Here is a 22,342-nt window from a genome sequence, read left to right as displayed (position 1 = left end):
TCTAGATGAACGTTTTTACTATACTAACCCTTAATGCATTTTGTGTATTTTTTATGTACAATGATCTTCATAAACAGGCTTGACATTTCTTTGTTAGAATTAGTGCATGAATATTTTACTAGTTGTTGCTGAAAGACTTCCCTGTCAGGGCTCTCTATCTTAGCTAACACGAAAGGAGAGCGAGCGGAGGGAGGGATGTGGATTTCTGATCTATTTCTCGTTCAGAGTTTTAGTTACTCCTCATTGTACATCGCTGCCATATTTTGTACTTTTTCTGAGTTACGACTTGATTTTGATGAGTCGGCATGTTCCATTACATCGCACTTCTCATGTGGAGAGAAGCTGCTTTTTTTTTTACACAAGTGCATTAGTAAACACTACTCAGTAGGAAGACTCTTATTTATTTATGGAAACCTGGTGCACGTCATTCTTTTAGAAAAACAGGTCAGCGTGTGTTTTCCCCAGTTACTGGGAGAGGATGTTCTTAGGTTTAGATAAACAAAGCTAAAATCAGCAGCTAGGAGCATTTCTTTCCCTTCTCTCTCTTATTTACCTCCCAGCTTGAAGGTCTCTGCTATATTCCAACTTCACATTTTTTCCACATGGAGCCTAAATTTTAGATTTCGTAGGCTGTTCTTATACTGATCTGAAGAGAAGTGGTACATGTTGGCCCACTGGTATGTGTTGGATTGCCTGCTGGGTATATTGCCAGAACTGGAAGCAAACTGAAAGCTGGTGGCTTGTATAGAGATGAGTGAAAACCACATTTGTCGGTATAAGATTTTGAACACTGATTAAGAATGCTAGTTGTCTTGCTATCTAGGGGTACTAGTATCTAATAAACTGAAGCTGAAGTGAAATGCTCTGTTTCTGTGAATGGTTAAGCCAAATATCAGCAAGCTTCTGTTGGCAGGTTAGGTGAAACATCAGAGGTATAATTGTAGTGTGGTTTAGGGCAAGCTGTATCCTGTGTTCATGCTCGTAATAAAATGATAAATGTTTGTGGCTTGCAATACATCTGTGTCATTACCCTGTTCAGGCTAGAATACATTTAACATTTTTATGCATTTGATCCAACCTGACCTAAAAATGAACAGTTGAGAGTAAAGACTTGCTTATGCACCTAGCTTTCATGTCTGCTTTAAACTTGCCAGTATTTAATGCGAGTGTCTAATCGATACATCTCTAAATTTAGAAATCATTTTCTCTCCTGATGTTTTCTTTATTAGCATTGCTACAGGTCTAAGTAGGCTTAGTTAGTTCTCTGCTATCTTTTGTAGTTCAGTGTTGTTTTATATAGCACTGTGTTCCTGGAGGATCGTTATTTCATTTCACTGTGTATTTTACTAGCTGTATATGGTTGCAATGGCAATAAAGCCCCACTTGACTTGAATTCCCTCTATCATTAAGTACATTTTCTGGATCCAGATGGCTGAATTTAGGCCTGAGCAGCTACTACTGACACTGCTTATATAGCTAACCATGATTTTAAGTGAGAAAGTGCAGTCAACACAAGTGTCTCATTAAAAACAAGTAATAAAACTTGTACCCACTGGCACATGGCAACATTCACAGCTGTTTGGTTAGAGGTTTTCTATCTTACTTCTTTGTTAACTATCTTTATGAGAGTAAATAGTGTGTCCTAGCAGGATAGAAAGCTGAAGGGGCTGCCATATTGGATATTTATAACACTAACATCTTTGTGAAGAGGACAGGCTTTTCTATTGTAGCATACAGACTTATAGCTAGACATCAATATGTAGTGTGTATGTGTGAAAGAGAGAGAGAGAGAGAGAGAGTCAGGGGATTTTGAAGATGAATTAAAAGCAGTGTTGTTCTGATGGCTCCTGTTGTGCCAGCCCCTCAGGCTAGAGTCCAGACTCTAAGGAAGCTGAAAAACAGCACACTCGCCAATGCACATGAGGGTAGAGGGGATTCCTCTACACCGTTCAGTATAGACTGCATAACCATTTGGGTAGCAAAGGCCACTTAGCCTGTGGCGGTGTGTTTCTTTAGCTTACTTCAGTGTGTATATCCCAGCTGTCTAATTTGAGAGCACATAAACAAGTGCTTATTTAAAACAGTTGAAAAAGAAGCATGACTTGGTGACCTGACTTCACATTGCACCATATAATTCTTCACTTCACAGTCAGTCTCTGGATGCATTAGCCTCCGCTCTACTGTATATGAATCACACCAGCATTATATGGTGTAGACTTTGTGAGCAGACTACTGTATTGTATATCTGATCCACAGGCCCCATTTAGCTCTCTCCTGGCCACAAAGCCACTCCTTAGACAGCTAAGTGCCCTATTTAATTTATTTAACGTGAGAAGTTTTAACTGTCAGATGTTATTATGGAGCTCAGGGATCATGTCAGTGCCAGCCAGACAAGTTGAACCCGGTCTGGAGTAAATGTATACACCGATGTAACATGACAGATGTTACCAGATAGAGAGAAAAAATGTATCACCTTGCACTCATACTAAAAGTTTAGTCTTTAGCGGTCTGGTCTACAGCCATACCATTGGCTCTCCTTTATGTCTCCTTTCCATTTTGTCATCTTCATCTCTGCCTTTGCTTTTTTGTTCTAGACCACTCCTACTCCTGTCCGATTTAAATAATTCATCTCCAAAGGTGAATCTCATTCTTTATTCCAGGTTCTCCATCACTGATCCATCTGCGCTGCTTGTGTTTAGCCTGCTTACTGAAGAGACTTTAGTTTAGATCCTGTAGTTTGTCTCATGAGTGGGGTAAAACTGCGAAGGCTGTTTTGAACAGTTTTCAAATAGCTGTTGGAGATGCATGCCAGAGTTCATCTAGAATGGATGAGTGTGCTGAGCAGAGGCAAATGGTGTTAAAAATGCAAATGCATTCACTCTGCCTCACAAACAATGGAGCAGAGGAAAAGAGATGAGAGAAAAAAAAAACAGTGATCAGAAGACATTAGTGTTTGTCAATAATGCTGTAATTTATTCAAACTTCCAGTGAAACTGTATTTCACAGAAATCTGAACATTCAGATCTGCACATTCGAGAACATTTTCAAAGGATCCGATACAAGAATAAAAATCCCACAAGTAATAGATTTATTCTACCTTCTTTGTACTTACATTCTGTTATCTGTGCAGGTTCCTGATTCATTTTGTCAATTTCACATCTCGTGAGGTGCCATTATTAAAGCCAGTACAATAGTGTTATTTAGTATTCTTAATTAATATATTCGATACTGGTGTGTACGCCCACCATTGAATTCTAAATTGTTTCCATTCCCAGACATTTCCTCTGTTCTTTTGTATTAACTGTGGGTTATCTTCTTGTGGAGAGTTCCCAGCACTAATGTTTTAAATCAGCTGCCTCAAAAAGGTGTCAGCATATTGTGTCATCATTCTTTTTTTCCAGTAATGTTTTTGCTTTTGTTCACTTATGAGGCTCTGGATAATTTTCCGTGCATTGTTCTCGTTGATTGTGGTGTCACTCTTCAATGGACTCTGCATCACTTTTAACCTCTTCCTGATTAATTACTATTTCCCACATAAAAGTGTAAGTGTAGAGTGAAATGATGGGAAATGAGAGAAAACCGGGGCGTCGTAGAAAGCAGCAGGCGCCGTGAGAAGACTGCGATATTTGTAGATAGGGCGAGCTGCAGTGTCAGTGTTTGCAGTGACAATATTTCAGTGATTGTATTTGCATTGGGAAGAAGTGCAGTGTCAGGATGGGTGATCAGGTCTGTGGCTCACAGCTCTAGGCTCAGCTGGAATAATCATGACAACATCGCCCCTGTGCCTCACTCTGCAGTGTGCATTATAATTCAGATCACTCCACACAAACCTGGCACAGCGCCAACAGCTTCCCGCCCCTCAGGGTTATAAATAGATTGATGCTGAATGAATATAAAAAGAGCTACATGATTTATTATGATATATCTGTAATTCAATCAAGCAAGCCACATTCCTGAATGGCATGGATAATGGATATAGAGCGAGGATGAGCTGGCTGAAGGTGCTTTTCCGCTCTCTTTGTCTGTCTTTCTGTCTCGCTGTACTCTTTCATCTCCTCCTTTATGGAACCCTCTCACTTTGGAACTCCTGCTTTATCTCTATGAAGTAAATAGCCTTTTACTTTTTGACGAAAGATTTCATTCATGTGGAGTTTGATCACCGTATAACGCACAAGGTTTAAACATTGTCATGAAGCATGCCTGGAAATTGCTTGCTATCATTTAGTAATGAATGCCACGGTTAGCATGCACTGCGCATTAAGAATGTTAATTAAGTTCCGGTTTGGGAACAATTGGCAGACGGAAGTCTTTATTTCTTACATATTACAATATGTGTGGCACTCTGGGTGTATTTACCCTGAAGATTAGCACTAGTGCCACAACTAACCAGTGTTAAAACACTCCACATGTGTTCCACTGAGGGCTCTGTGTGCATCATTGGCCCTGTTTTAACATCTCTCAACAGTGATCTTGGATTACTACAGTAGCCTTGGAGCACACTCAAAGTTTTGTTTCCTCACGCATGCAGAGCTGCAATGACAGAGCCAGCGGCATCTTAATGTCCCCCAGCTGAGGACAGGAGAGACTTGTCTGTGGTGGATGGTTCTATGACAATTACATGGATTTAGATGAACTCTAATCTACCCTGACTAGGCTCAATGCAATGAATCAGACTCAGTTATTAGAACTATGCTGCTGTACATAAATCCAGACAAACAGATCCCCCATCTCTTTTCCCTTTTTTCCCCCTGATTGTTTTTTTCATTTTTTCCCACTGTACAGTGCACAGAAAGAGCAGTATGGTACTGCTAGCTCTTCTGCAATGTGAATTGACACATTGATGATAACCTTGTCCTACACCACTTCCCGGGGGTCCACCTGATCAATGGTTATTTTTCTACATGTAATGAAGAATCAATGGACGGCATGAAGGAGAGCTGGACTCCAGGGGACTCATTAATGTCCCACACGTATAACAGTCTTACTCAGGTTGCAGAAACATTTGTTACAGCCATTGAAGACGATTAACTTTTTCGTCGCAGAGCCGGAGGACCATGGCCTTGTCTAAAAGCACGATTGTTCTGAGATATAACACTGCCTTAATTGACTTAGGGGGACATACATCTATAAAGTCACTGCTATAAAATATTTAAAGCATCTCATGACAGTTGGTTCTTGTCACACAGACACTAGATACCAGAAACTATGTCTCTGCCTTTTTTATTTTATGCAATTCCTTTTTTCTTTTCTCATTTCCCTGACTGACTGTTGGTAATAAGGAAAAAAAATTACACCCAAAAAAATGACTAGTTCAAGTTTACACTGTGATTTACCTCAAACACAAAGTTAATGATTTGCAGCCACTTCCAAAATGTTTTTTTGCCCAAAATGTTTTTACAGGTTCTTTGCAAGGTCTATTTGGTTTTCTTTCTTTTCTGAGTAAGCTTTGTACCGCAGGAAAAAGTGTGAAGACGTTTATATGCAGATACTTGGCAAGGCCTTGGGCTGTTTACCAGGGACTCTTTTCTCATTACTTTTTAAAAGCACTGTTATTTGTTAACATTACTGATGTTGCCTTACTGTAAACAGATCATTGCTTTGGTGTGTGACAGTGAAACAGTGATGGTCATTGTGTGGCACTGTGAAGCAGAAGGTGGCCGCTCATTAACCCAGTGTTACCAAGGGTGTGTGTGTGGGTGTGTGTGGGTGTGTGTGAGAGAGGGAATGAGAGAGAAAGAGGGTGAGTGTAGCAGATCTCTGAAGCTTGATGGGTGTGTGCAGGTGTGAAAAAGATTCCTGTTTGAAAGATAGAATGTGTGAAAGGCAATTAACAGGCAGCTCAGAGAGCAGGAGGTGGTGTGTGTGTGTGCGCACACACACACGTTACCCTGATCATGTCAAACAAAAACTCCATGAACAGTTCCCACAGACACACAGGAGGGAAAAAAACATGGCAAAATGACAGTAATAAAGGAGCGATACAAAAGGAAATTACAAAACGAAACTTTCAGTTCAGGAATAAATGTAAGCAAATATTCCAATGCCCTTCTCTAACTGCTATGAAACCACAGCAACGGCATACCATAATAAAATCTATGGAAATCGAATCATCCCTTTTACTTTAATGCTCCTGGTCATGTGACTGTCATGATTAGAGAGCAGGTATCGCACCCCGTGGGTCTTCATCACTGCATGAATGCTGCTATTGTAGCCTGTGTGTGGTATGTGTGTGTGTGTGTGTGTGTGTGTGTGCGTGCGTGCGTGCGTGCGTGCGTGCGTGCGTGCGTGCGCACATGCACGCGTGTGTGTCCGCTAATTGACGGGTGGGCTAAATTGGAGTCTGAAGGCAACTCTAACTGCCCAAACCCCCCTGGAGCTCCCTCAAGAGTACAAAACCAAATAACACATTGCTCCTGGCTGTCAGCACGATGAAATTGTACCAGAATGAAAAAAGATAGAAAGGATTCTGATTACTATTATTGTTATTGCTTATATTGCTGTTTTTTTATAGCCTTTATTTTTTAAATGCCAATGCCATGTTCTATTCCTGCTTTAATTATTCTTTTATATCAGAGCCCAGACTTCAACAATGCAAATGTATCTTTAATTGTCATGTCAGTACAGAATGTTTAAACGCTGGAATGTCAGAGTGAGAAAATCACATACTCATTATGAATTCTGCCTTCTGAACCTTATCACATGAGACTTGTAAAGACAGTGCACACAAATGTTTCCTGCCAAGGACCACCTTCGGTCCACAAATCCACAGACCACATTTATTTTAGAAACATTATCCAAATACTGAGCACATTAGGCACAATTAAAGTTCCTGTATCCACAGATCATATACCATTACACAGTGTTAAAAAGCAGCTTGTTTTCTAACCTTGCGTTAACATGCAACTTCATGTTATTTGGAGTTATTTTTACATCAGTTAGGTTTCAATTAAAGTGTTTTTTCACAATTTGGAATCCATTCAGTTATTTGGAATACATTAATTCATTAAAAATAATAAGAAATTCCCTTACAAATAGCCTGTACAGCAAGGACTGCTGCTCAGGATGATTGCAATCCCCACATTTGTTTATCTTTGAGCTATCACTGTCTTCTTTGTGTCATTTTTGTGCTCATAATGGTATGTACATGCTTAATGGTTTTGAAGACACCTGCTGGTGTCTTTCACGTAATGAACTGAAAACAGCGTTGGGTTTCGGTGCATCTTTTCCTTCCCCTCCCTTTCTTGGCACACAGCCTCCGCCTTCTAAACTGTGTCACACCTTCATCTTCCAGCAATCAGACTCACTTTGATAGTTATAAAAGGATGGGAAAAGGAAATAGATAGGTGTCTCTTGCTGGCAGGGGTCCTGATTAGGGCCAGTGAAGCATGTAGGTCAATGACAGAAGATAATGTATGAAAAGTAGTAACATTAGAAGAGTAGAGTGCTTTATTTTCATTCTAGCTGGCAGAGTGAAACAGCGTTCTCCAGTGCCAGTGCCTGAGATATTGTGGGAAATTGATAACAGTTTGGTACAAGATAATCACCGGGCAACATGCAGGGCAGATTAGGAAAAGTTACAGTGCAAACTGACAATAGAATAGAAGACAATAAATTCATGCTGTGCAGAACATTAATCACAACAGAGTCGTTGGAACAGTTTAGAACATACAGTACATACAATCAGCAACAATATAGTAGTTGGAATAGTGTGTGTGATAAGTAAAGTCTTACATTTTTGAAAGAAGTTTTAGATAGTAAGAGTTTTTTGATAATAGAGGGAAGATGCAAATCTACTTATTTGATGACATTTTCTCTGTTTTATCTATTGGAAGCTAGGGAATTCACAGTGTGATTATTTTTGAGCCCCACAGCCATCCAGAGCCTAACCTAATGACTGGCAAAACCAATGGAATTCATTCATACATGCTTGATGGCAGCATTTAAGCAGAACTCAACCACACTTGCTGCTTCTCATTTCCTACCCAGGAAGTCCGAACCATCCTAAGTGATTCAGTTTTGTGGAGACGGAAGCCATCAGAAGCATCTTTGCTTAGCAGAGTTAAGCAAAGACACTCGTCACTTAATTCTAAAAGCTTTCTGTGTGAGAACACGACTTGTCTTCCGAGTGCCTGATTCATGTGTGAGCAGCTGGAAGAAGAGAATGAGAGACGAAGCTCTTCACATTGGGGCTTATTGACTTCTTCGGCAGGCGACTCTCGAACTCTTCAGCTGGAGTTGATTGTTGAACAATGGCTCTCCTCAGCTCAAGTGCAGTGAGGAGTCACAGGCTCATTAGACTGCGGTTAGATCAACCTCAACACACTGGCACCAGACACGCTTTACTGTTGAACGAACTTGTGTGAGCAGTTCTATAGAAAAACCGTCTGTGTTAGTGTGATTGCACAGCGCTTAGCAGGACAGCTGTCTTCCTTTACATCCTCATTAGACTTAATGGCAGCTCAGCAGTTCCTTCTGTATTGTTCGGTCCTTTTCCCATTTAAGACCAAAATTATTTTAATTTACCTTGAGAAGGAAAAGCAGATTAATCAATCTGATCTAATCAAATTCCTTACAATATGAACTTGTAGTGAACCTCTGTCTCCTTTACTTGCTTTGTCATACATGTTGCGTTTGAGCTGTTTTTAATTTACTTGTCATTTAGGTCAGCTTTTTGTGTCTTTGAGGAATGGAGTCCATTTTGTGTAATCAGACAGGAAATGTTTGAAGTGCATAATAGGCGTGTTTTTTCCTTAGTTAACTGAGATCGAGGCCCCTTTGACCACAGCGAGCGTAAACTCCTCAGGCAACCGCTGCTTTTAAACCGAGGATGTAATGAGAGAGAAAAAAGAGAGCGAACTCATTATAGTGGGTGCTGCTGAAAAAAAAACTGACAGTCTATAAAGACGTACGCATTGTGCTTTGAGTATGTGTGTGTGTGTGTGTGTGTGTGTGTGTTTGTGTGTGCATACAGTATATTTGTTCTGAATATGTATGAGAACGCGTATGTGTATTTTGGCCTTCAGGGTCCTTTATAATCATATCAGGTTTGGTCTTATTCTATTAACACTAATTGTGTGTATTACTTTAACCACTGAACGCCTGTGTGTTATTCATTTATTCATCTCAAATCACATAATTGCTATACATTTTTCAGTGAATCTAATATAACAGTTTATATTTATAGAAGTGAGAGTGTACACTTTGATTTATTTTTGTGTGGTGTCTGTTACATTGATTTTTTTTCCACTCCCCTCCAACTGTGTTGTCTGCTGCCAGGTTTTGTTAGAACAAAGATGCATCTAAAATCTTAGAAGAAAGATATATATGTTGCCAGCCCTCATTTTCACTGACAGACAGGAATGTGTGTGTAACACAAGTCACAGGGTCAGATAGGCTACAATTACTCAAGCATTGACCCCACTGGAGCTCTGCCCTCACATCTGCCCTGTGTCATTGGATTTGTTTTTCAGATACGACTTTGTCGAGATCCGTGATGGAAATTCAGAATCTGCAGATCTGCTGGGGAAACATTGTAGTAACATCGCCCCGCCGGCCATCATCTCATCAGGACCAGTTCTCCACATCAGATTCGTGTCTGACTATGCTCACCAGGGAGCCGGGTTTTCGCTCCGCTATGAGATCCACAAGACAGGTAAGAGAACTACACCACCAAGGCTGAACAATATGCTTATGTAATATTGATATTGTGGGGAAGTGGTGGCTCAGTGGGTAAGGTGTTTGCTACAGATTAGAAGGTTAAAATCCCTGAACCATCTGAATAAAATGATTGGGTCCTTCAGCAAGGCCTACTGCAGCAAACTACTTAGTTGTATCCCATCTCAAGTGTAAATATATCTGCTTAAAAACCATTAACCAGGAACAAAAATGACTGTGGATTAATGTTGCATAAAAATGTTCTTGTGTGTGTGTCTGATGTTTTTTGATCATCATATGCACTAATAGACTCCCACTGTTACTATCAGATTCGCTATCAGCAGTGATATTCATCTTCAGGTTTTATGGTATAATATATCTTTGGCATATTGCTTTCACTTTCTCACATTCAACAAGTAAGTTATGATATTGCCTGTGCATAAAGGTTTATTTAGTTTTTTCTGCCTCAGACAGTTTTTAGTGTTTTTTTTGTTTTTGTTTGAGTATGTGAAGATTGTCACCACAGTATGAGCTCTGATGGAGCTGCCTGTATTAGCAGGCAATAAAGGACTCTTTCACACAGGATACACACACTTTAACCTTCCCTCTGATCAAACCAACATCAGCAGCAACGTGCCAAGCGCCTCATAAATGACAAGTAGTGATTGCCTTTTGAAAACTGGAGGGAAAGACTCTCATTGGTCAGGTTGGTATCAAGTACATTTTTGTTAAACCCTGGAGGGAAATAATGCCACTGGTCAGGAATTGTCTTTGTAGCAGACAACAACATTGTGAATTGAAGGCAAAGTGTTCAACTGGTCAGGTTTGGTTCAGTAGCAGGAAGGTCATTGTTACGGTAATGTAGTGTCTTGTGACACTGCTTAGGGCTAATCACAGCTGCCCCGGTATGACCCTGCCACCATACCCACTCTCCTTCATGGGTCTGTTTGACACACAGCGTGACAAATTCAGATCAAGGCAGCAGCGGGAAGACAAAATAAACAGCGGGCAGGAATCTACTGTTCCCCTTTTCATCCTTCAGAAAGCATTCCAGGAATGCCTCTTTAATTGAATCCTGATCTCTAGGCTTTAAGGCAAGCAAGGGAACTAGTGTTACTGACATAATGTCTGTCTGTGTTACTGTGTATGTGCTGTCAAGTTCAAACAGAAGCCGCCTGACAACAGATACAAAAAATCACAAAGGCCCCTTTTCTACTCTACCAGATAACAAGAATTGCTTTTTAAATTGGCTAATGGCATAGTAATAAATGTTTAAGTAGTTTTTTTTTCTTGTTTAAATTGGTATTAATAAAAAATGAAAAGCACTATAGTTGGCTCGTGCAACAATATGCACTCATAGAGTAAGTCCATTTGTTTGTTTTGCAGTTTGCTGTTTTATTCCTCAAACTAAATGTTTACGTTGTATTTTTCAAAAATCATCACAGTTATTGATGTCTGCAGCAGAACATTTTAGATTTCATATTATCAGTGGTGAAACTTTCTATCAGTAATTTTATTATGGCCAGTGTCTGATCGTTGAAAGCTAGTCAGATAAATACGCAATGTTTATTGATGCACCTCATCCCCATTGAAATAAATATTCAGAAGTTTGAGCAGCATTTATTGTTGTTTCCAGTTTTTGAATATGCCGTTGAAAATGCCTAAACTGGCTAGGAACTAGCTGGCTAGAGCCTGGATGAAGCTTAACAGATTGCAAAGCAGCCAAACATTCTCTAGTGCTTGATACCATCCTCTCTGTGAAATCCACGCTTTACCACTAGTGCACAATCTGTAACTTCCTCTCTCAGGAAGAACTAACGACATGCAATCACAGGTCCCCTGATCTTAGATTGAGAGTGTCAGTGATGCACAGGAGTACTTCAGTGAACGCATCACAGATGCCAGGATGAGTGCTATCATAACGGCAGGTCACAAGCTTTCCATCCTAAGCAAGCAATAATGACGAAAGCCTGTGGGATATGGAGGCTTGCGGTTGCCATGGCATTAAGAAAATTCTGTAACACCTTAGAGGATTCGGGTGAAATTGTGTGTGGGAGAATGTGTATGCTGGATTTCAGCACAAAGATAAAGAGATTTATAGAATTTGAACGTGTGTGTGCTGGAAAACCCAATTTGATAATGTGTGGAGTTCTTCCCCCAACCGCTGCTGTTTAATTTGAACTCGCCAGCCTGTTGCCAGAGTGTGCTGGCAAACCATGTTTTATGAGATGCAAAACAAGCCCGAGGAAAGGTAAGACAAAAAAAAAAAGACAAGCAGAAACAGAAAAACAAGCAAGCATTGAGCAAAAATCAAATCAAATGAAAGACGAAAAGGGCTAAGGCATGGGCTCTGGGCACTGTTTACCATGACTATGTGTTGGCAGAAGCAGGCCAGTATCTCCATCAGCGATAAAAATCTTGAGTAAATACACAGCCTGGAGGTGTGTCTGCCCAGCATGGCACAGATTGATAGGGGAAAAGCCTCTATCAAACTACCTCCTTTTGTGGAAAGGAAATTTTGTCTCCACTCCACTGACTAGGTCAGTGCAGGACAGCTACTTCTCAGACTGCTTTCAACCACACCAAGCTCTGTCTCGCAGCAGGACTGAGTGGTTCTGTGTTCCTGCATTTTGTCATCAGAGGTCCTGGATGGCTCTCCTATCTGTCATTACACAGCAATTTGTAATGTGTTGTATTAGCCCCTACAGTGGAAAAATCCCATATGAGCTAACAGCTTTCTGATGAAAACCTGCCATTTACAAGGTTTTATATTTTTCAAGTGCACGATAAATAAAGGGCCTGTAGGAGCTGTTAAATAATGGACAGGTCCTTTTTGGCTCCCCAAGGTACATTCACTGTAAAGGTACCCTCACACAGTCTCTGGTCCTTAAATGTAGTTTAACAGCACATTATCTTCACTGTTCCAGGTAATGAAAGGTACAAAAGATGTACCCTGGAGAGTAGCTTCTCTGTGACATTCTTTGTTCCCTGAGGGCTGATTTACACTCCTGCAAGATACACCTAAATGTGTTTGCATCTAGTCACAGAGAATGGTATTATGGGTAAGTGGAACTCAGCGGAACCCACAGGCATACTTCCAAAGTCTGCATGTTGAATGAATCTGAAATGCTGTGAGTAAAACAAATTCTGATTAGTTGAGTCGGAAAGTATATCTGGTATTGTTAAAGTCGGACATAATCCAAACCAGAACTATTGCTAACACAAGACAGAGCAGATCAAAGAATGGGTAGGTTGAAGAGGGTTGCAGTTATAAGCTCCATCTTCAGATCATTTCCATAAAAGGGCAAAGTGGGGATCATAGGCAAGGATCTAAAGGTGTACACAGAAAATGGAAATCAATACTAAAACAGAATTTGGTATAATACTGTCACATATTAACACATCTCAGTGCTAACTCTTTTCCATGCTATAGTTATTTGATTGTTTGTATAATGAGTCTTGGTACATTCAGCTTATTCTTGCTATGTTGAAAGACACCTATATGAATTCCTGCATGTACATGTTTGCAGATTTGCAGTTGCAACATGTAAACCAGCCCTAAATCTTTGACCCTGTGGAGTTCCTTTAAAACTCCCTCACAAACCACACTATAGTTTACTCAACTGTAAATATAATCATGTTCTACTGTTGGGGAAACTTAACCAATTAGATTTTTCACTATTAGAGAGCAGTTTAGAAATTGATTTATTTATTAGAGGGACAGCGCATGTAGGACGTTTTGGTGACGAGGTGAGATTGAGGTGAGATTGAGATGGTTTGGACATGTGCAGAGGAGGAACATGGGGTATATCTGTAGGAGAATGCTGAGGATGGAGACACCAGGAAGGAGGAAAAGAGGAAGGCCAAGGAAGAGGTTTATGGATGTGGTAAGGGAAGACATGCAGGTAGTTGGTGTGAAAGAGGCAGATGTAGAGCACAGGGGGGTATGGAGAAGGATGATCCGCTGTGGCGACCCCTAATGGGAGCAGCCGAAATAATATTAATAATAATAATAAGAAGAAGAAGAAGAAGAAGAAGAGAGCTTGAACAGTAGATGTAAGGTGCCAAGGAAAGCCAGTGAGCTCTTACTATCCAGCTTCCCCACAGCTATTACTATATCACCCAGCTGCCCCTTCTCTCCTTCACTTCCCTGGGCTGTACAGACCGGACTCGGCTGTGTCATGTGCTTTTGTGAATTAAAGCTTGTTGACTGATGGTGATAATGCTCTCGGGTGGTTTCTCTGTGCCGTATTACTGATCACATCACACAACTACTTATTATAGTTCAAGATTGGTAACAATGACTAAGTTTGAATTTTTCTTTTACTCTGAACTGTGTCTCCAAGCCTAGTCAAAAAATTGTTTCACTTTAAACTCAAGTCTATGTAATAATTTCTGCTGCAGACAATGTTCAGAAATGTGGAACGTTACTGTATCAGCATGACACGAATGCTTAGATGTGAATGAATGCCGACTCCCAGCTCTAGCACCCTCCAGACACTCACTCGCACACATTATATGGCAAGGAGAATCTGTCTAACACACATAGAGTTCACTCATCCATGACAATCGTTTCCAGTTCTACCCAGCAGCGCTCCACAATAACAATCCCTCCCTTTCCTCCTAGAGCTACAGACAGCCCAGGTTCGAACACATGACCCAGTTACGGCACTTTTTTGCCGTGGATCAGAAAGGAACCCCCTGTGCACTGAGCTGCCAGTTTTTCCAGGCTCACAAACATGAATTAATGAGTACAGACAAAAGGCTGATGGCGTTAGGTTTACTCAAGCGTACACAGTGCAGTACAGTACAGAGACACAGCGAGGGTCTTCTGTACTGTCTGTCTCACCGACTACGTAGGCGAAGGAGGTCATCTTGGGTCACACACTGACACATTTTCCCACAAGGATTCCATGTAAGAAAATTGCTAAATGTTTGAGGCTATGCTGGGGTTTCTGAACAGATCTCTTACTCCAGGCTAAAGCTTGAGCAGAAGAAACCAGCACCCCAGCGAGGAAATCAACAGTTGAGGCATGCAGTAAATGCTCCTTTACAGTTTGTGATAGTGTTTTGTGGGTGTGGCTTTGAAGGAAGGGAATAATTGGTTTGTTTGGATTTCAAGTATCAAAACAACAAGCTTCCAGCTAAATTCTGCTAAATAGGTGACTATAACTGTAAATGTGTCACAGTAGGCCACATCAAGGTCAGACGGTCTTGTTCTTTACATAAGCAAGTCTCCCTATTAACTCACTGTGAAGAGGCGTGTACATCTGTGTATGTGTTAAACTCGAGTCTAGGACAGGTCTAGGCTTGTCCCACAGGAGGACTGTAACCCCTCACTAAGACTTCAGACTCTGGGCCACTGTCTCCTGCTCTAAAGCCTTATATAGAGTTCTGTTGATCTCCACATGGTGCCAGGAGCCCTGTATGGACTGGGCTGTTCATTGCACATTGTGTGTGTGTGTGTGTGTGTGTGTGTGTGTGTGTGTGTGTGTGTGTGTGTGTGTGTGTGTGTGTGTGTGTGACTGTTTATAGCGCAGTTATTGCACCCTCTTAGTCTGAGTATTGTGTAAAGCTGCACGTGTTGCTGTCAGGCCTGCAGATGGTCAGCAAAGTATAAATAGTTAAAGCATTATGGTTATTTAGGAGTTAAGAGCAAGAGATTACTGACTGTTTGTTCTCTGATGCCCTGATATTTACCCCCTTCCTGAGCTCACACTTCTATTTCAGGCTCCTGTCAACAGCCTACATGCATATAGATACACAGTACTTATATTAAGTTTCTTTTAAGCATTTGAGAGAGTAACTAGTAACTGATTATTGCGTAAATGATGAATGCTCCTCATTTTAATTTTTGGTCAATATTGACTATAAAAATCTTTGAATTAAAATTTTCCATCCTATAATATGAACTGATTATAATGTAATATTATAGGACATGTTGGTGGAGCTGGAAATAATTCTGAGCATTGGTTGTTCAAACACAGTTGTTACAGAATTGTCACAAGTTATCAGTCAATCGGATAACTGCTATTTTGAAAAAGCTGAAGTTAGTTAGAATGATGTGCAGTATTCACATTGACCATATGGCAAGGCACTTTTCAGAAGTGCCTGATACGATTCTTGTTAAGCACAACCTGAGCACAACCTACAAATCTCAGGCTTGTCTAATGTTTTAATTTTTTACTGTTTACTGTTAACAGCAGCATCACATAGAAAATTTTGTCATCACTAATGGATATGCCATAGGAAACAGATTTCCAGGTTATGGGTAGTTCCGGATTTAGTAACACTGTATCAGTTCCATCTATTTTGGCAGTGTCCCGATTAGATGACTAACAGATTTAAAACCTCCTATGAGATATCATATTGTGTGTATGCATGAGTGTTTCTCCTTCTGTGCACATTAGTTTTAATGTGGCGACTGTGTGTCAGCAGAGGGGTGTGCCACCTGGCACTGTGTTTCGGGAGCTGGAGAAGAGTTGGCATGTAGAACACGTGTAGAGCTGTTAAAGGTGAAGCATGACTGGGCATACATTTGAATACCCAGGATGCATTGGGAGTGCAGCCTGACCCTGAGTGCCTCCTTTGGGATGGCAGCTTGTTTGGTTGTTTAGCTATCTCCATCTCCTTGTAATGAAAAGTCAGTTTTACTTTAACATGCTCTGCACTGAGGAAAGGGCAGAAAAGTGGAGTGAAAGAATACTAAGGGGAAGGAAAGAGCAGGGGTGGGGTCATCGAGAGACACAAACAACAGAGATATAAAATATGAATTAGAGAATCGCTATGCACGCTTGCCTGCTCTAAGCGAACTGATCACACAGTCATAGATTTTTGCTGTAGCATTCGGTCACACCTCTTTCATTGAAGCATCCTGGTGCACTCAGAACAGATCCCCAATAATCCCTGCTGTCTGGGTAGGAAACAGTAACACTGCAGGTGTACTTATTTTGTACTTTTTGCCTTTATCTTCACAAAGAGGAGTGCTTATGTACAAAAAAGGCAGGTGGTCTCATCTTCTGAAGTATGCATATGGATAAGACTGTAAGACAGTCAGTCAGTGTCTCTACATATAAAACCTTAATAAATAGTTCTTAAACTATGAAGTAATTCATAAACATAAACTACTTGAACTAGTTGCATCATAAGCGAGATGGTAAATATTGCTTAAATGGTTTGTTAGTTGTGATATGATTCTCTATTCTAATATATTACAATTTGAAACATATTGAATTCAGAGATCTTGTTGAAGTGTTTGACTTTGAAAATTTAGCCACTTATAAATAAATATTAGATTCAACGACGAGGCTATAATATTGTAGCTGAATAAGACAAGAAGATTTTATCATCAACAAGCTAATAAGCCCAAACTGTGAAAATAAAAAACACAAAAAGCAATGGGGAGCAAAAGTATATTTTTTCCATTTCTGTAAAAGTGTCAGTATTATCAGTGACTAAGAGTCTGCGCTGCAGCAGGCTCTCTATGCAGGCAGCGAGTGAGTATTGACAACAGCTCCAAGGTCAGGATATCACTGTCGTTTAGCTCTTTTGCAGATGGAGCATTTTTCAGCGTTTATTGAATGCTAGGCTGTGATGAATGATCTAATATTCACAGGCTTCAATGTGTTCCATCAGGCAGATCACTCCCTTACTGTCGACCTATGCTTTTGTGTGACTGTATGTGCATGTAATGGATACACTTAGCAGTCGGCACTTAGATTATTGCAGCAGTGAGTGTGTATAATCTCCACTGTGTGTTCTGTTGTTCTTTAACCCCAGTTATCTCCTGTGTTTTTAGGTTCTGACTGCTCCAGGAACTTCACCAGTCCATCAGGCATGATCGAGTCACCTGGTTTCCCTGACAAGTACCCTCACAACTTGGAGTGCACCTTCATCATCATTGTCCCTCCCCACATGGAGGTAACACTCACCTTCCTCACCTTCGACCTGGAAAATGATCCGCTGCAAGGCTCAGAGGGCGAGTGCAAGTATGACTGGCTGGAAGTGTGGGACGGCCTGCCGCAGGGTAAGTCTAGACGCTTGTAATCCTACAGTATGCAGAGTGCCGTGTTTTTTTCTGCCAATTGGGATTAGCACCCTGGTGTTGTTGAGTCTGGGGCCGCCAGCGGCACACAGCAGAGTGTATTTAAAAAGATTTTAATCCACCATCCTTTTGACCTCATTATATGGCTCCATGCAAATCTGGAGCCTCAGCTCCACATAAAACCATAATTCAGTCATCATGCCGATATTGCGGCTGCATAGCAACATAGTGTGCTGCGCTTGCTAACCATCTGGCTAGGCGGTATGCCCATCTCAAAGCCAAACGCCTTGTGCCCAGACTGACAACAGCCGTGCCAGTGTAGAACTGAACCATGACGCTGCCATGATGCTCAGCCTGCACGTCTAATTGTTATTTTAGCACAGTGCGTTGGAAGATGAAAGCACAGCCTCAGGCACTGCTGCCTTATCTCTACCAGTCGGGCCACAAAGCCACAGCACCCATGTTATTCTATAAGGAGAGGGACTGAGAGGATAGGCAAGACAAAAGACACTGAAAAAGAGAGGAAGAGTGGTGGTGTTAACCCTTATCAGTAGAGAAAAAACAGGGCATGAATAATACTACAATAGGATTTAATTATTGTCTTTTACTCTTTTTTTTTTCTCAATCTGGTGTAATAGTGTCACATTCCTGAGTCATTTGCTGATCCTTAGCCCACTTCAGCCAATATGGAGACCCAGTTGTATACTGGAGCCAGATTTCTCTCTCACACCTCATACAGATGAGTGCTACTCTCTAGATAAGCCACTACAACAGGACTTGAAGATGACTACTGAGTACTGCAAATCATTGAAGTCTAAAATGACTTTCACCATCAACTTCATTACAAACGTTTATCCTTCACCACTCAAGAGCTGAAGCGCGCCTCCTCCGTAACATTCTGCAATCGATCAATGGGCCGTCCACTCATATACGAGTGGATACATCCAGAGATCTGAAAGCTGTGAGTCCTCTGAGGATAGAGCTTAGCTCTTGGATCTAAACTGGCTGCCTCACATTTATTTCACACTACATCTTGTTTCGCCGACTGTCCTAGCTGTCAGCAGAGAGAATGAGTTATCCGGTGCGTTTGTTTAACAGACATTTCTACTTCAGATCTCCTCTGTCTCATAGAAGGGAGGAAAATCAATGTGTGTAATCAATAAAGGGCTATTTCTCTAGCATTTGTGTATGTGTGTTTTTGGCTGTTATATTATAAATTTTAGGATACTAGGTCACTAGCAGAGGCATAGGAGCCCTTTTAAAAGTGTGGGCACATCTGTAAAACCATAGCACTGGTAATACTGAAGGGTGTAGTTTAAAGGTGCTGACATTTAAAGTTTCTTTCATTCTTTTACTGAAATTTTCATCACAATACACCATGTATTGTGATTAAAAGTAAATAAATAAACTATTTACAACTTCAAGTATAAAAGCAAGTTCAAGTGTGAAGGACAAAATCATCCTTATTGGGAAGTGGGGTGGTCACGTCCCATTGTTTTGTAAAAAGCTAAAAGTGAAGCATAGGTTAGTTATAGGTAAGAAACACCTATGATAAGGACAACTCTGTGAAATGAGTAATTCTTTGTCACATAACTAAACAGCCAGATAGTGAAACATCAAACTGTGACTACAGAACCATCACACCTGACACACACTGGTCTTTACACTGGTCTGTTTTTCCTCTTGGGCCTCTCCATCATCTGCCTTGCTGGATTTAATGCTTTAAAGTCCAGCCTTGAGTGAGTCTGTCTGTAAAATATCAGTAAAAAAAATCTGTTGTTCATTAAACAACTGTGGGAACAGCTCAGGATGCAGGATATTGGTATAATTGCTGAGTGGGATGGTCAAATTTCTTTCATTTGTGTGTTTTCTAGTTGGACCTCTCATCGGACGCCACTGTGGGAATAAAATTCCCCCAGAAATCCAGTCATCTACCGGGATTATTTCGCTCACCTTCCACACTGACATGGCCGTGGCAAAAGACGGCTTCTCTGCTAGCTATAACATGACATTAAAGGAGGTTAATGACAGTAAGTATTGTTTGTTCTAAGGAGGTTTTTGAGATACAGGGTATCTCTGCCTACATTTACAAAGCATTTAAAGAGCAAGTACAGGACATAGCCTTGTTTGTCCCTTTGTTCTGCAGAGGTGGAAGTCAATATTAGTAAATACAAAAATATGAATAATTACTTCTCCCATGAATAATACTCATCATCGTCATCATCAGCAGCAGAAGCATTATAAAGTATTTTGTATATCTATGACTGGATTGTATGTTCCTTAAGCAACTTTTGGGGCGATATTTGGGGCAATGTTTTAAGCGGTGGGTGAATATGACAAAAACCAATATATTTTTTTTGGTTAACTTTTCTAAAAAGAAAAGCTGTTCATTTGCTGGGGTCTCTTGCAGATTTACATTTTACATTTCAGAATTTTCAAGTAAACGTCACTAGAGCACACCAGAGAACACACATAAATATTTCATAGTGAACAACAAAGAAGTACTGTGTTCCACAAACCTGTCCATCAGCATTGCAAAAATGACTAATGTTTATAAAATGCTAGTAAAAGAGCCATAATTTGTTTTACTGTCGGTCACCATACTGTGAGCAGTAAAATATTTGAACTACTTTTTAATAACAGGGACCGCACATCATTTATCATTCACTCAGCACTATAGCTAAAAGTATGGAACAGTTGCCCCCGTTTTGGTCCAGATGCAGAAAACCTGGAACTTTCACAGCGGTTAAAATATGCTTTAAATCATCAATTTGTGTCTTTCGTAGCAATCTTGTGCACAGGGAGCATTTTGCTTAGAAATTGCATACACAGCATGAACAAATAAACCTGCAGCAGAAATAAAGCAGGAAGGATATACTCTTTGTGTCTAATAGCTGATATGCTGCTTGTCCTATTTTAGATTTTCACTGTAGCAATCCGTTCGGGATGGAGTCAAACCGGATTACAGATGACCAGATCACAGCATCTTCATCATTCAGCGATGGGCTGTGGTCTCCTCGACAGGCTCGTCTTAACTACGACAACAACGCCTGGACACCCGGCGAGGACAGCAACAAAGAGTACATCCAGGTGAGCTTACGCAAGCCTGGTTCATTTTTGCTGTCTTTTACACACATTCATTCTCTATTTCTATCATCTTCTCTTTCTCATACACAGGAGGAAAATGCCATAACCTTTTCTAGGTTCCTCCTCATTTTATTAACAGGGCACACAGGCAGTGTGCTTACAAGGGTAAAGGCTGAAGCTTGGGAGATGTGGGGCTATTGTTAGTGTGGAGAGTAATGAGAGCTATATTCTCTCTCACACATCAATCTGTCCTTTCTCATTTTACACCATGTTGTAGAGTCCCAAAAGGGATTTGTGAAATAAATTATTTTTCAGAGATATAACAGCAGGGTTATATTTTTATATATATATATATATATATATATATATATATATATATATATATATATATATATATATATATATATATATATATATATATATATATATAAATTTTAATTTCATGAAATTCCTTGCTTTGAACATTTTGGATGAGCAACTAACATGACTACATTGCACTTTCCTTTTAATACTTAAAAATTATTGATTCTTCATGTGTTATATTTCTTACTGCTTTATTTCTTAGTAGTTTTATGTTTCCTCTTTTGGATAGCCTTTTAGACTTAACAAATGAAACACTTCAAACACAATTTACTGACTTAATATCTGTGTCCCTGTAGCTCGATTCTAGTTCAATATGCCTCCTTTAGTTAATTAATTTACATTAATGCATATACTTGGAAAAGGTGCAAAAGAGGATCTGCTACAGGAACCATAGTGGATCATGTTTAGAAATCTGGAGTCACAGAAGTATCGCTAGTTCACATACTGAACACTCAGCTACAGTATTCTTTCAGTTCTGGCTGCTAAAATGCTTATTATTCGATTTCACACCAGTGCTGTGGAAGCAGAGAAGTTTCCATCTGACAGATTTGTCTGCACCTATGTGCTGTTCAGGCTTGTATGTGGAAAAGGCTCTGTCTTGTCATTTGTATTCAGCTACCGGCTGTTGTGCATTCACACCTCACATCCCTTTCCCTTGTGACCTTGGACCCTCCTAGCCACACCACATCTCACTACAGTCGAAACTTGATTTAAATTACACTGCATTACAGAGGAGGTGGGTATTTGTGTGTTGCGAAAGAGATGGTGCATGTATGTGAGTCCATGCACATATGGGCTTTGGAGGTGTGCACACACAGCAGTTGCATTCACACTGTTTTCCACAGTGGTGGGTCACTGTGTAAAATAGGTAAGCTGTGTGTGTGTGTGTGTGTGTGTGTGTGTGTGTGTGTGTGTGTGTGTGTCTATTTATGTGTGGGTTTGTCTCAGAGGAAGCCTTCTATCTGAAGTGCCTGCGGTAGACATTAAGATCTCATCACTTTCCTCCCCTCCTGGCTGTTTTTCAGGTGTCACTGAGACAGAAACAATCTGGCCCTATCTTCATCCCCCTGCCTCTTTCTTTTTTTTCTTTGCATGCTCACTCTCTATTTTTCATCACTTCTCTTCAACAACTGATGTGTTCTACAATGCAATGTTTGCAACAAGCTCACTCTTGCTTTCTCTTAAGATTAAGAA

The 22,342-nt window shown here is 40.4% G+C and overlaps 1 protein-coding gene across 2 annotated transcripts in view; it reads left to right on the top strand.

The window, feature by feature from the left end:
- Positions 1 to 22,342, top strand: part of nrp2b (neuropilin 2b) — a 68,470-nt gene that overhangs the window by 7,837 nt on the left and 38,291 nt on the right. For both annotated transcript variants that reach the window (XM_083538000.1, XM_083538001.1), the window contains exons 3-6: positions 9,471 to 9,652; positions 17,453 to 17,680; positions 19,573 to 19,728; positions 20,619 to 20,788. In XM_083538000.1, coding sequence (XP_083394126.1) covers positions 9,471 to 9,652; positions 17,453 to 17,680; positions 19,573 to 19,728; positions 20,619 to 20,788 — 736 coding nt within the window. The remainder of the gene's footprint in view (positions 1 to 9,470; positions 9,653 to 17,452; positions 17,681 to 19,572; positions 19,729 to 20,618; positions 20,789 to 22,342) is intronic.

The sequence above is a fragment of the Silurus aristotelis genome (assembly GCF_946808225.1).
Source record: "Silurus aristotelis genome assembly, chromosome: 3".
Lineage (NCBI taxonomy): Eukaryota > Metazoa > Chordata > Actinopteri > Siluriformes > Siluridae > Silurus > Silurus aristotelis.
Note: the sequence above shows the minus strand (reverse complement) of the source record. Positions and strands in the feature narration are given on the sequence as shown.